Source organism: Carlito syrichta, unplaced genomic scaffold (genome assembly GCF_000164805.1).
Source record: "Carlito syrichta isolate Samal-C Ts95f unplaced genomic scaffold, Tarsius_syrichta-2.0.1 Scaffold303113, whole genome shotgun sequence".
In the NCBI taxonomy this organism is placed as follows: Eukaryota; Metazoa; Chordata; class Mammalia; order Primates; family Tarsiidae; genus Carlito; species Carlito syrichta.
The window spans coordinates 395,378-409,581 of record NW_007247209.1 but is presented as its reverse complement, the minus strand read 5'-3'; the positions used below and the strand labels follow the sequence as shown (position 1 = coordinate 409,581).

The 14,204-nt window shown below is 50.3% G+C and overlaps 1 protein-coding gene across 1 annotated transcript in view; it reads right to left on the bottom strand.

The window, feature by feature from the left end:
* Positions 1-12,891: 12,891 nt before the first annotated feature.
* HES6 (hes family bHLH transcription factor 6) overlaps positions 12,892-14,204 on the bottom strand; it is a 3,068-nt gene continuing 1,755 nt past the window's right edge. Inside the window, exons 4-5 of the mRNA XM_021712165.1 lie at positions 14,082-14,189; positions 12,892-13,876 (exon numbers count right to left, since the gene is read on the bottom strand). Coding sequence (XP_021567840.1) covers positions 13,452-13,876; positions 14,082-14,189 — 533 coding nt within the window. The 3' untranslated portion in view covers positions 12,892-13,451. The remainder of the gene's footprint in view (positions 13,877-14,081; positions 14,190-14,204) is intronic.

The following is a 14,204-nucleotide window of genomic DNA, read 5'->3' as shown; positions in this document are numbered from 1 at the left end:
AGGCTTCAGGCCTCATCAGAGCCTGGGAGACAATGAGGGGACAGCAGAGAGGCAAGTGGGGCCTAGCCTTGCCCAGGAGGATGGTGAGGCCTTCTGCTGAGACCAACATGCTGCTGTGCTTATGTGGATATGAGCAATGGTGCAGGGCAGAGCTCTTGCCCTGTACTTGCCTCTCAGATTTTCCCTAATGTTCCCCCAGCCCCCACACTACACCATCAGGGACCTCTGGATATATACCTGGATTGTGGTTCAACCTAGTTTTGAGGAAAATACAAATAACTCATAAGCTTAAGGTGCTCTGTTTCACTCAATAAACAAGAATTAAAAATACAGATGCTTTGGAAAGGTTTCGACAGGGAAGGATGCGGACAGAAGGCTTTCTAGATGAGTGTGTCTCTTGTTAACACAGCATACAACTCTCAGGAACTTCTATCTCATGAGGTAACAATTCCTATTTCAGTTTTTAAAATAATAGTGAAACACCGGTGTAACAATATACTAAACAAGGTTCTGCACTCTCTGGTGAGACTCACTCCTGGAGGACTTGGGACAGTGGCAAGAACACAGACACAGGTGCCACATGGTGGCTGTGGTGGGTAGCCCCCAAGATGGCCCTCAACGCCCCAAGTTCCTGATATGTCCACCCTGTGTAATCCTCTCCCCTGGTGTGGGCTGAACCCACGCAAGCAGAATACAGAATACAGGACATCACTTCTGAAACTAGGTTACATGAGACTGCCTTCTATCTAGCTTGCCTTCTCTTACTTGCTCAGTCAGGTGGAAGCCTCTGGAGAGGCCCAAGTGGCAAAGGACTGAGGTCTCTAGCCAAAATGCAGAAAAGAAAAGGCCCTCAGCTAGTAGCCCACGAGGAACTGAATCCTGTCAACAACCACGTGAATGAGCTGAGAAGCAGGTCCATCTAAGGTCACGGTTCCGGTTGACACTCTCTGCAGCCATGTGAGAGACCTTGAGGCAGGGGCACCCACTAAACCAGGCCTGGACTCCTGACCCGCAGAAACTGTGAGATAATGTTTGGTTTAAGCTGCTAAATTGTGGAGTGATTTGTTACGGGCAATAGATAACCTTATTATCTATTTCTGTTGTTTTCTTCAACAGATTTAGGAGTTGGGCGGTCAACTCTTGCTAGCCTCGGTCTCCTGCACCCTCATGGAACATGCCAGGACCAACTCCCCCCACAGTCCCACTATCCCACCCCTTCCTGAGCTCAGGGAGGGCAGGAAGTATAGCTCAACCATAAGGAGTCTGAAAAGTCTTCCAGTCCTGCCAGAAATCTGCTGCCCAGAAAGCCACTGAAGAGCAAGATCCAGCATGCATAGGCTCTGTGTTCAATGGGAAAGGGGAGAGAGGAAAGCAGGGTGAGCCCAGAAGGCAGCACACTCTCCAGGCTAACTTTCACACACAAGAACAGCCAAGGCCTCTCTAAGGTGAAGACCCTTGTGCTTTACTCCCACCTTGTCCTTTGGAAATAAGTCAAAATCTGGAGTATGCTGACCTCTCAAGTCTGAAAGGCAAGTCCCCCTCCTTTGTCATCCTCCAACCTCCTCCTGTCCTGCAGGCCTCACGTCACTTCCTCCAGGAAGCCTTCCTTCAGGAGCACACCTGTTGGAGGTCATCTCACCTTTTTCTCAACTCTCACACCCTATTGATTATTCTCTCATTGCTTTGTTTCTTAGACACTAATGATCAGGAAATGTCTATCCTCCAAAATTACATTCTCCTTAATGCAGAGGTTCTGCTCTCTCAGAAATTAGGGAAATCCCTGCTGAAACTCCTCCAGGTTACAGGGGACACAGGCTGCCTCCAGGGGTTTGTTCTCAGCTTCCCTATAACAGGGTGTGCATCCACCCACCTCTTCCCATACCCTGTTTGTGCCACAGGTCCCACATCCTGTCTACACCTGTGGAGCACACAGGAACAGCCAAGCCTCCAGAAGTCCAGGGACTCACAGCCTTGGTGCAGACTGAACCTTAAGCCAAGGCAAAGTCAGAGGACAAAAAGCAAGAGCCCAGTGTTTGCAGGACCTGCAAGGGTTTCTGGGTGAGGAACCAGTGGCAGCAAGGCTCCTAGGAAAGTGTCAGAGTCTGGGGGTTCTCACCAGATCCTTAGCTAGAAACTAGAGTCTGGGCTCAGGCCTGCCCTGAAGCTATTATATTCCATCCCATGTTCATAAAGGAAATGGTACATCTCCCTCCTGACTCTGTCCCAGCATTCCTAAACAAGGCTGTGGTCCTTTAACAAAGCCTCAAGCTCCATTAAAGAGCCCTGATCCTCAACTACATGGACTGTCTGGCCCCTTTTCAGCTACCAGTGACAAAACCAGCTGGGGCCATCTGTGAGAACTGGAAGAAGAAAGAGAGGAAGGAGCAGCACCAGGCTCTCCCATTCCCAGCACCAGGCTCTCCCATTCCCAGCAGGCTTCTCCAGTGGGGTGGCCTGCCTGCCTCCCCCAGAGCACTCACAGTGGCAAGCCCTGGGCATACATCCCTGGTTGTCCCTTGCAGGTCTCCTTCAGTGTGATGAACAGGTAGGTAGTCAGGGGACTGCTCAAGTGCTCAGGGCCTGCAGCAGAGGGAACAAGGTGGAGGAAGTCACTTGCCCTGCAGATGCCAGACTGTGTCAGAGAGGGGGCAGGAAGCAGCCAGGGGAGTTGCTGCTCTCCTCTGAGAGGGAGGCTGAGGCAGAGGAAGGTAAGAGGAAAGTCAGGAGCAGAAAGAGGTAGGGAAAGCCAGAAGGTGGGGGTGGAGGAAAAGACAAAAAGAGAGAAGAGAGAATGAAAGAGAGCAGCAGAGAGAAGGAGGAAGAGAGGAAAGAGAAATGAGCCAAAGACAACGAAAGGGACAGAGCTGGTAAGGAAAAGGGAAGGCTATGAGGGGAGGAAAGGAAAGGGAAGGAAATTCTAGCCAAGACTAGGCACTGAGGAAGGGGCTTTACCCATATTATTTCATTTAATCCTCTTGATAAAGGAGGTACTATTGTATTTTTTCAGAAGGAGAGAAAAAGATTTAAGAGATAAAGAGGGAGGGAGAGAAAAGGGGGGGAGGAGAGAGAAAACAGAAGAGGCAGGAATAGAGAAGAGGCAGAAATTGCCTATATGAGAATCAAGAGACCAAAAAAAAAAAAAAAAAAAAAAGCCCACCTAACCCGCTGTGGGGCCTAGAAAGATATTTGGAAATAGGACAGAACGAAACAGCAGCACTGGTCCCAAATGATCTCAGGTGGATTTATTCAGAACTTGAAGGACTAGATCCCCCAATGCTGTTTAAACTATTCCAGAACTCAGAGGAATAAAAGCAAGACTCCCAAACTTTTCGTTAAGCAGCAAAACACTGACACCAAACCAGACAAAGTCCACATGCAATAGAAAATTACAAAATGTGTAACTCCCTCGGGTCCCCTCCAACTGTGGGAGCTTTTCTGTCCTCTTAATAAATTCTGGAAGGAAGGAAGGAAGGAAAGAAAGAAAGAGAAAGAAAGAAAGAAAGAAAGAAAGAAAAAGAAAATCACAGAACAATGCTCCTTAGAAATGCTGATGCAAAGCTGGATGCAGCAGCTCATGCCTGTAATTCCAGCACTTTGGGAGGCAGAGGCGAGAGGAATGCCTGAGCCCAGGGGTTCAAAACCAGCCCAGGCAACTTGGCAAGAATTCATCTCTACAATAAATAAAAAAATTAGCTGGGTGTGGTGGCACCCACCTGTGGGTCCAGCTACTTAGAAGGCTGAGGTGGAAGGATCACCTGAGCCCAGCATGTCAAGGCTGCAGTGGCCATAAGCATGCCACTGTATTCTAGCCTGGGCAACAGAGTAAGACTCTTACTAAAAAAAAAAAAAAAAAAAAGAAAAGAAAAAGAAAAGAAAGGTTGATGCAAAATCCTACACAACGTTCTAGAAGTGCCAAGGCTATGGAGACAGTAAAAAGATTAGTGTCTGCCAGGAGTTGGAGAGAGGGAGGGATGAACAGGCAGAGCCCAGAGGATATGTAGGGCAGCGAAACTACTCTGTATGACATTAGAATGGAGACTACACGCCATACATTTGTCCAAACCTACAGGATGTACAGCATCAAGAATGAGCCCAGGTTGGGTGCAGTGGCTCACACCTATTACCCCAGTACTTTGGGAGGCAGAGGCGAGAGGATTGCCTGAGCCCAGGGTTTCAAAACCAGCCCAGGTAACTTGGCGAGACCTCATCTCTACAATAAAAAAAATGAGCAGGTGTGGTGGTGCGTGCCTCTGGTTCCAGCTACTTGGAAGGCTGTGGTGGAAAGATTAGCTGAGCCCAGCAGGTCAAGGCTGCAGTGGCAGTGAGTGTTCCACTGCGCTCCAGCCTGGGCAAGAGAGTGAGATTCTTACTCAAAAAAAGAAAGAAAGGCTGATGCAAAATCCTATACAACATTCTGGTAGTGGCAAGGTTATGGACAGTAAAAAGATCAGTGTCTGCCAGGAGTTGGAGAGAGAGAGGGATGAACAGACAGAGTCCAGAGGATTTGTAGGGCAGTGAAATCACTCTGTATGACATAGAATGGAGACTACACATCACACATTTGTCCAAACCTACAGGACATACAACATCAAGAGTGAGCTCTGGATGCCAAAAAAAAAAAAAAAAAAGATGCCAAAAGCAACCCTCCAAATTTAATATCCTCCCCTACTTTAAAAAAAAAAAAAGTGTTATTTATTTATTTGCTTATTTTGTGTTGGGGAGTCTCACTCTTTTGCTGAGGCTGGAGTGCAGTGGCATAATCATGGCTCACTGCAGTCTCAAACTCCTGGGCTCAAGTGATCTTCCCACCTCAGCCTTCCAAGAGATGAGGCTTAGCTATGTTGCCTAGGCTGCTCTCAAACTCCTGAGCTCAAGCAATTCTCCTGCCTCGGCCTCCCAAAGTGCTGAGATAATAATCACGAGCCACTCAGACTAAAAAAAGTTTTAATAGTAGTAAATCAAGGAAGTTGGAATGCTTGCTGCTATTAAGGGTTTGGAAATCTGCCACCTTCATATGCTGAGGGTGGAAGAGTAAAGTGATAACATTTTTAGGTCAGCAATCTGACAATACTTACACATTTTTCAAAGACATACCATCTGCCCAGCCTTTCTCATTCTAGAAATTTACGTGGCATCGTTGCAAAGTACACTGAGTACTGATCTTGGCAAACCTTGGAAATTCCCTTCTGCATCATTGTTGAGGGAACACTCCACAGAGTTAAAGTGAATGAGGAGGTGGCCAGGGCAGTCCTATGAGTGAGGGGCTTGGTCCTTCTAACCACTCAGTCTCCAGTGCCTAGGACAGGGTTTGGCACACAGCTGGGGCTCAGTCTTCAATGCTGAACAAATGAATCTATTGTTAGGTTAGAAAAGTCAAATAATAGTATGCACAAACCGGGCTTGGTGGCTCAGCCTGTAATCCCAGCACTTTGGGAGGCTGAGGTGAGTGGACTGCCTGAGCTCGTGGGTTCGAGACCCGCCTGGGCAACTTGGTGAGACCTCATCTCTACAATAAAATAAAAAATTAGCTGGGCGTGGTAGCGGGCGCCTGTAGTTCCAGCTACTTGGAAGGCGGAGGCGGAAGGATCGCCAGAGCCCAGCAGGTCGAGGCTGTGGTGGCCACTCCCAGCCACTGCACTCCAGTCTGGGTGACAGAGTGAGACTCCAACTCAAAAAAAAAAAAAAAAATAGTATGCACAAAATGGTCCTATTTGTGCAAAAAGGAAAAAGCTATTTATGTAGCAAATCCTCACTTGTAGCCTACAAATCTAAAATGTTTTTAAAAAGGAAAGATACATAGGCATGCAAATGCATAGAAATCATCAATAAGGACACCCAAGAAATTGTTCACTGTGGAAACTCCTGGATAGACAGGTGAAGCAGGGAGTAGGAGGGAAGGAAGATTTGTCCTTTCCACTGCATGCCTTCTGTACTGCTTGACTTTTTCTGGGAGTGTGCATTGCTTTTATAATAAAAATCTAGTTTAAGAAAAGGCTACTTAACCTATCAGAGCCTTAGTTTCCTCATCTATGAAATGAAGAATAGTAATATCTACCTTAAAGCATTATTATGACATTAAAAGAACAGATAAGATGATGTATATGGTGTGCTTCACACAGTCCCCTGGCACCTGGTAAGTGCCCCATAAATGTATGTTATTGCTGTTATTGAAAGAAAAAAAAGAGCATATTAAAAACAAAGACTCAAGAATCCAGCTCCAGTCTCACAGTTCCTTGAACAGGCACAGCATAGTCCTTCCTTGAAGCCTTTGTACTTGCTATTTACTCTACCCAGAATGTTCTTTCCCAGGATAGCAGCTTGGCTCATTCCCTCACATCATTCAATTCTCTGCTAAAATAAAGCCTACCAGAGAGGCCATCTCTGACCAACTTAACTAAAACTGCACCCTGCTTCCATGCCTTTACTCCCTGTGCCCTTGACCTTATTTTTCTTCTTGGCACATAAACATTGCCTGCCATATTATGTTTATTGTCTGCCCTCCCCATTACAGTATAAGCTTGAGAAGAAGCATTGTTTATCTCCAGCAACTAGAATAATGCCCAACAAAGAGTAGGCATCCAATAAATAACTGTGGAATGAATAAACAAACATTATCTGGAACATGCCATCAGGGAAATAAAAGAAACCTTGGAGACTGTGTAAAACCAGGGGTGACTAGGAAAGGCTTCACACAGAAGGTGATATTTGAGCCAAACCTGAAGGCAAGCAGATAGACCAGGGGGTTGGCAATGCAGCAAACTAAAAATCTAGCAAGGGAGTGGGAACAGAAAGTGGGTTAAGGGACTTGGAGGCAAAAGTAGTAAGTTCTGAATTAACAATTATGGCCTGCCATATTTGTGAATCTGCAGTGTTGGGCTTTTGAAAGAACTGAAGCTCAGGAGGCATTATTTGATGTAGGGAGTCTCCTTAACAGGCCAGTGCCATTATCCAGGTGAGACAAGAACTAAGAATGCGGGTGCAGGATTGAAGGAAAGGTACAAGGTATAAAACGAAAACTCATTCATTCAACCTTTTAGAGCTGACAGTTCCTGGACACTACTTGCATGACAGGGACCAAGGGAAGTATCTCCATGGACTGTCAGTGATTGAGGATGGGCTGAGTGATTAAGGATGACCATATTGCTCTCAAGGATCCAAACCTCAAAAGGAGGTGCAGGTTTTGCAGGAAAGCTGAGTTCAGGTTTGAACTTGTTGAGTTTGAAGAACCCGTGAAATTCCTGAGAGGCAACAACCAGGGGCATTTGGATAAACTCCATGTGAGCTCCAGAGAGGACTGAGCCGGAAGTAGTTTTTGGTGTCAGTAACACAGTAGCTAAAGCCATGGAGATCATACAGATAGATTATAGCCTAGAGATAAGAGGAGGGCCAAGGAAAGAAATGTGGGATACAATATTTAAGGGGACAATATTTAATAACTAGCTGTGACGAGCCCTCGCTAGAATCTGAGGAGGAATGGTCGAAAAAGCAAGAAAACTAAGCAGAGAACAGTGCTTTAAGAAGCACGAGGTTGTTGATAGTGTCAAATGCTGCAATGTTTAGGTAAAACAAGAACTGAAGATTCTACTACTCAGCAAATAGGAGTTCACTGTAGACCATGCCAGAAGTTTTCAGTAGAATGGCAGGAAATGTCGCCATACTGAAATTCAGTGAAGAGCAAGCAGGTGAGGAAATAAATGAGGACAGAAGACTATTTTTTAAGAAACTTGACTGTGAAGGAAATGGTAGGATAATAACCAGGAGACCCCAATAAGGTGTGAAAACAAGTTCCCTAAGATAGAGTGGAGAAAACAGAAGGCTGGTGCCTAAGGTCTGGAGCTTGGTCAACTGTGACGAGTGACAAGGTCCATGGTTATTGACTTAGATGCCTAAAGACACATTCAAGATTTTTCCAGGATCTGGAGAAGAAGAGGACAGGACCTCCAAATGTCAGTCATTGACAAGTCAACGGAGAGTAAGATAACGCCGTTCTATCGAACAGCATTTTCGAGTCCGGCGGAGAGCTTTACTACCCTCGACGTCCCAGCCGCCTCGTGATGCGCAGCGCATGGCCGGGACGCAGCCCCGCGGACGACCGCCCGGGGCCGGGGCACCTCTGGCCTTCACTTCCTCAAGCGCAAACCCGGCGGCTGGAGCTGCGGGGGACCCGGGAGCAGAGTGCCTCCATCTCTTGCGCTGCTCGTCCCAGGGATGTTGGAGCGACCGCAGCCCTGCCTCCGCCGCCGCAAACCCATTCTGCAGGCGGCACGGGTTCCGAGGAAATCCGGCTACGAGCTCGCAGGCACGGGGGGCGTGGCCTCCGGGGCAGAGAGGCCTCTGGGAGTCGCAGTTCCCGCGCGTCCCCAACGAAGTCGCGGGGCTGGAACCACAACTCCCAGGAGGCCTCGCTGTTCGCCTCGGGCGGGGGCGTGGCCAAGGCCCCGGCTCTTCCGCACGCTCCCGAGCGCCTCCGAGCTTCCCCGAGCGCTTCCGAGCGCAAGGTACTGCCTGAACCCCGCTCCTGGAGACCTCGGGAGCTCCGACTCCCACACCCGCAGGACTCCCCTCCAGATTCCCCAAGGCAGGTTCCGCGAAGTCCTGGAAAGGCAAGGGCGGGGTGCGCGGGGCGGAGCGAGACTGACCGGATCCCGCTCTCGGGTCCCTTGGAAGGGCCTGAGTCCAGAACCCAGCGTAGGGAGGGCGGGGAAGGAGGAACCCTGGGTGGCAGCGCTGAGCGGGGCAGAGCCTCGAAGGCCGTGGTCAGGAGTAAGGAGTGGATTAAGGAGGGGAGTCAGAGGCCAGGAGGTCCAGGTTAGAAACGAGGATGCCTTGGCCTCGGTCGGTGACAAAGAAGACAAGAGACAGGATTTAGAAGTAGAGTTCACGGGGCTCGGCGGCTCAGCCTGTAATCCCGCGCCTTGGGAGGCTGAGGTGAGTGGATTGCTTGAGCCCGCGGGTTCGAGACCCGCCTGGGCAACTTGGCGAGACCTCATCTCCACAATAAATCAAAAATCAGCCGGGCGTGGTAGCGCGCGCCTGTAATTCTGGCTACTCGGAAGGCTGAAGCGGAAGGATTGCCGAAGCCCGGCAGGTCGCTGCTGCGGTGGCCGGGAGCCGCCACTGCACTCCAGTCTGGGCGACAGAGTGAGTGAGACTCCAACTCAAAAAAAAAAAAGAAAAAAAAGAAGTAGAGTTCATGTCATGGGTTTGACTCATTTTAAGTGACATGACAGGAAAATAGCAAGTGGCGACGTCTGGGGAAGTGACAGGGAGTTTGGGGGTGATAATCAGTTGTTTTTGAGATGGTAGGTTTGTGATGCCCATCTGCCATCTAAGCGGAAGCATTTAGTAGACAGGTGGTGATATAGGGGAGCCAGCAGGCTAGAGAGGGTTTTTTCTTTCTTTTTTGTTGGAGTTTCACTCTGTTGCCCAGGCTGGAGTGCAACGGCATGCTCACGGCTGCTGCAGCCTCGACCTCCTGGGCTCAGGCAATCCTTCCCCTTCAGCCTTTCAAGTACCTGGAACTACAGGTGCGTGCTACCCCGCCTGGCTAATTTTTTGATTTATTGTAGAGAAGAGGTCTTGCCAAGTTGCCCAGGCCGGTCTTGAACCCCTGGCCTCAGGCAATCTCTCACCTCTGCCTCCTGCAGTGCTGAGATGACAGGCATGAGCCACCGTGTCGAGCTGGAGAGGAGCTTTGAATCAAGGGCATCATGTGGAAGAAAGGAACCATGTGGGGTCATTGGGTGGGGCACAATAGGGAAGGGTCGAGGTCAGACCCTTGGGACAGACATGCCTACAATCAGAGGTTGGCTGAGAGGAGCATCTAGTAAAGGGGACTGAGGATAGTGAGGTGGAAGGGGACCCAGGAGTGTGGTACTCCTGAGGTTGGAAGGGGTGTCTCCAGGTGGAGGGAATGATACCACAAGAGGTTAAGCTGAAACTGGCGACATGACCGCTGGATTGGGAAGTATGGCTGTCACTGGAGATCTTGACTGAGCAGTCTCAGTGAAGGGGTGGGACAGCAGCCAGATTGGAGAGGAATGAAGAAGAATGAGTCCTGCAGAAGTGGAAGCAGTGAGTGTAGATGGTGCTTTCAAGGAATTTTGCTGTAGAGTGGAGAAATGAGGCAGAGGCTAGCAGGGTACAAGGGAGGGTTTTCTGGATGGAGACATTACAGCTTGTTTGTAGGAAGACCGATCCAGAAGGGAGGATAAGTTAATGCAGTGGAGAGAGCAGAGACACTATACAGGTGAGTGGGGATGGGACCCAGTGCCCAGGTGGGAAGCTGGCACCACACTGCATCACGATGGGAGACAGATTTCCTGGTCCAAGGCGCAGGTGGGTGTGGCAGGCAGATAATGCTCCACTCCCTCCACCCAAGACCACATCCCAATCCCCAGAACCTGTATTTGACTTTACGTGGCAAAAGAGACTTTGCAAATGTGATTACAGATTAAGGTAAGGACCTTGAGATATGGAGGTTAGCCTGCGGCATCCAGGTGGGCCCAATGTAGTCAGAGTGGATCCTTCAAAGTAAGAGGAAGAAGGAGGCAGAAGAGGAAGGTCAAAGGAGATGATGGAAGAAGGATCATATAGAAACATCACTTTGGAAGAAATTTTTATTTAGTTTTTTGAGTCGGAGTCTCACTCTGTTGCCCAGGCTGGAGTGCAGTGGCATGCTCACGGCCACTGCAGCCTCGACCAATCTTTCCTCCTCAACTTTCCTTGTACTTGGAACTTCAGGTGTGTACTCTCACACCCAGCTAATTTTTTAATTTATTGTAGAGATGAGGTTTTACCATGTTCCCCAGGCTGGTCTCAAACCTGTGGGCTCAGGTAATCCTCTGGCCTCTGCCTCCCAAACTGCTGGGATTACAGGCATGAGCCACGGTGCCTAACTTTTTTGTTAGTTTTTAATCAGTCTCACCCTGTCACCTATGCTGGAGTGCAGTGGTTCAATCATGGCTACCTCAGCCTCCACCTGCTAGGCTCAGATCCTTCTACCTCAGCTTCCTGAATAGCTAGGACTACAGGCATGTGCCACCATGCTCAGCTAATTTTTTTTATATTTTGTAGAGACGAGGTCTTGCCAAGTTGCTCAGGCTGGTCTTGAACCCCTGGGCTGAGGCAGTCCTCCCACCTAGGCCTCCCAAAGTGCTGAGATTACAGATGTGAGTACTGTACCAGACCACCATTTGCATTTCTGATAAAGAGCCTGTTCTTGAGGGTTAGGAGGCACAGTGCCAGGGTTCTGGATTAGTGGCTTCTGACCTTGGGCAGGCCCTGGTCCTAGTGACACTCTTGCCCCAGTGAGCCTCCTGCACCTCGAATCCTGGGTTCCCCTTGGCCCCCTTCCAGAGCCTCTGGTAAGATGTGATGAGAGTGGATTCGAGAGGAAAGTTTTTCCTTCAAAGCAGTCCCTGGTGATGCTTCCTACGAGGCATCAGTTGGTTCACTGCTGGGCCTCTGTCACCCGGAACAGAGGGCTTTCTGGATGGCCTGTTATCCATCCATGTTACTGTGGATGCACCCTACATCGGTCTGTGTGATATAGTCCCAGGAATGATGTTTCTATTCCTCGAGCCCTCTCTTGTGAACCTGCCTCCCCTACAATCCTCAACAGCTCAGTCCCAGCTGCTAAAATTAAGCTGCATCTGGTTATAGCTCAGTGGCTTTGGTCTATGATTAAATCATAGGGGGCCAGAGTAACCCCAAACTCTGAAACACCCCTGGTGTCCAGGACCTGCTAGGGAGCTTTTGTAAAGTTTCTGTTGGGAAAGATGTTCTTAAAGCAGCGGCACACGACTAGAGAGGAGACCCAAATGTCAATCCTAAATTGTCACACCTCAACCCCAGCCTGGGTACTGTCAACCCAAAGTGAGAACAAGCTGCTTTGGGGCCCTGGAGCAGAAGGAGGGGGTATGATTGCAACCAACTGACTACCTGCTATCTGCAGGCCTGACCTAACTCAAGAAGGCAGAGTCCTGCACCCAGCTGCCCATTTCAACACCCTCCACCCCTGAGGGTTTTGACATCTTGGACCTCAGGCTAAGGCCCCTGGGGCTTCAGCACTTTTCACTTCAAGTCATGAACTGGGTGGGTCTTTTTGTCCTTGAAATCAGTGGCACCAGGGGAAACTTCTTCAGTCAAGAAAAGTGACACTGGGACATCACACCTGTGAATGCTAAAACAGGTCTTCAAAAGACACTTCCAAGCCAAATGGCTAGTAATTAGGCATTTGTTCTATTATTTCTGAAGCTCATGAACAAGAATATGGTACAGAGACAGGTCATTTTCCTATCGCTTAGTTACCTTGGAGACAAACCCAATGAAATCCTTCTCTAGGAGTCACACAACCACCAGAGAGAAACGACCAGGGCTGAGAACCTGCCCAACAATAGAAAAGCAGCAGCATCGCCCATTACAGAGACCAACCACAGGGTATACGTCTCCACCACCAACACACTACTTGCTTTGCTGATAAGGGGTGAGTTTTGTTTATTATTTTGATAATAGGGTCTTGCTCTGTTACCCAGGCTGGAGTGCTGTGGCAAGATCATAGCTTACTGCAGTTACTTACTCCTAGGCTCACGCGATCCTCCTGCCTCAGCCACCTGGAGTAGCTGGGACTATAGGCATGCACTACCAGGCCCAGCTACTTTTTTTTTTCTTGTAGAGAGAAGATCTCACTATGTTGCCCAGGCTAGTCTCAAGCGCTTTACCTCAAGTGATCCTCCCACCTCAGCCTCAGAGTGCTGGGGTTACAGGTGTGTCATCATGCCTGGCCAGGGTTAGGTTTTAAAGGATGTTCGTTCACCCGTGTTGAAATGCAGGAAAAATGCACTTAATTTAGCATTTACACATCTGACACATTGACACATCATTCCATAATACTTCCCGCAATTAACTTCAAAATTCTTTATTTAATAAAATTTTAACACTTGATGGCAGCTGAATACACAACCTCAATTATGCTACAAACAAAATGCACAGAGAGCCTCACAGCTCCAAACGGTGCTGCAAAATGCACCTGCCTCCCCTTGTCTACTGGCTGCAGTGGCAAATTCAAGCTTCTGTTTAGCTCAGGGCTGCCAGGGCCTGAGTGCCCCTGCCTGGGACACTAGTGCCCAGCACCGAGGAGAGGCTCAGCAGCACTCCTGTCGCCTCTGCCCCCAGGTCCCACACAGTGCCAGAGAAGGCTGCCTGTAGCTCCCTCCCTCCACCCACTCCAGAGCTCTTGGGTCCACAAATGTTATTTCCTCAGGAAACAGGGCTGGGGGCCTGGCTGGGCAGGTTATCAGGGGCTACCCTGCAAGCCATCCATTGGAGGAGGGAAGGCAGACCAGGGAGACACCCAGGGTCCCGCCCCACCATATCTGAACCCCAGGGAGGAGGGAGAAGAGCAGGGAAAGAGTCCAGGCTCACCCCCGCAGGACCCTGGCCAGTATTGGTCACCAAGGCCTCCAGACACTCTGGGCTATTCGGGCCGCGGTCAGGCTGCCCAGGGCCGCGGGCACCAAGTCTGGCCCCTCAGCAGGTGCCCGACTCAGTTCAGCCTCAGGGGTTTCTTCCAGGTCGGAACACAAGTCGTCCCCAGGACCTGGGGGGCTCGGTAGTGGGGACCCCGGAACCCCTCCCGCAGGCCAGCCATTCAGCCCAAGGGTTCCAGGCGGCCCGGCCAGGGCGTCCCCCAGCAGATCCCGGAAGCTGCTGCCCTCGCGTAGCGGCATGGACTCCAGCAGGTGGTTCAGGAGCTCGGCGGCGACCGTGGCGTCGATGGCCTGGCACGTGGACACGAACGTGTGCACTTCGTGCATGCACTGGATGTAGCCAGCAGCGAAGCGCTCACTCGCTTCTGCCTGCAGCTGCTCGCGCTCTGCGAGCCCGAGGGTAGGAGGAAGAAAGTCGCGTCGCGCACGGTAAGCAACGACTGTAGTGACCCACCCAGCCGGCCCACGGGGACAGGGCTCACCCAGGAGACGCGAGACGCACCCTCCTCCGGGGGAAGCCCTCGCCCCGATTCCTCCGTCCGGAAGAGAGGCAGGCTGGGCGCCCGCGCCCACTCGCCCGCTGCCACTCACCGCGCGCCCGGCCCCGCAGCGCACCCTGGACGCGCCGCACCGTCAGCTCCAGCACCTCCGCGTTCTCCAGCTTGGCCTGCACCTGCGCCCGCAGAGAAGGGCGGTGAGCTGGGCCGCGCACTC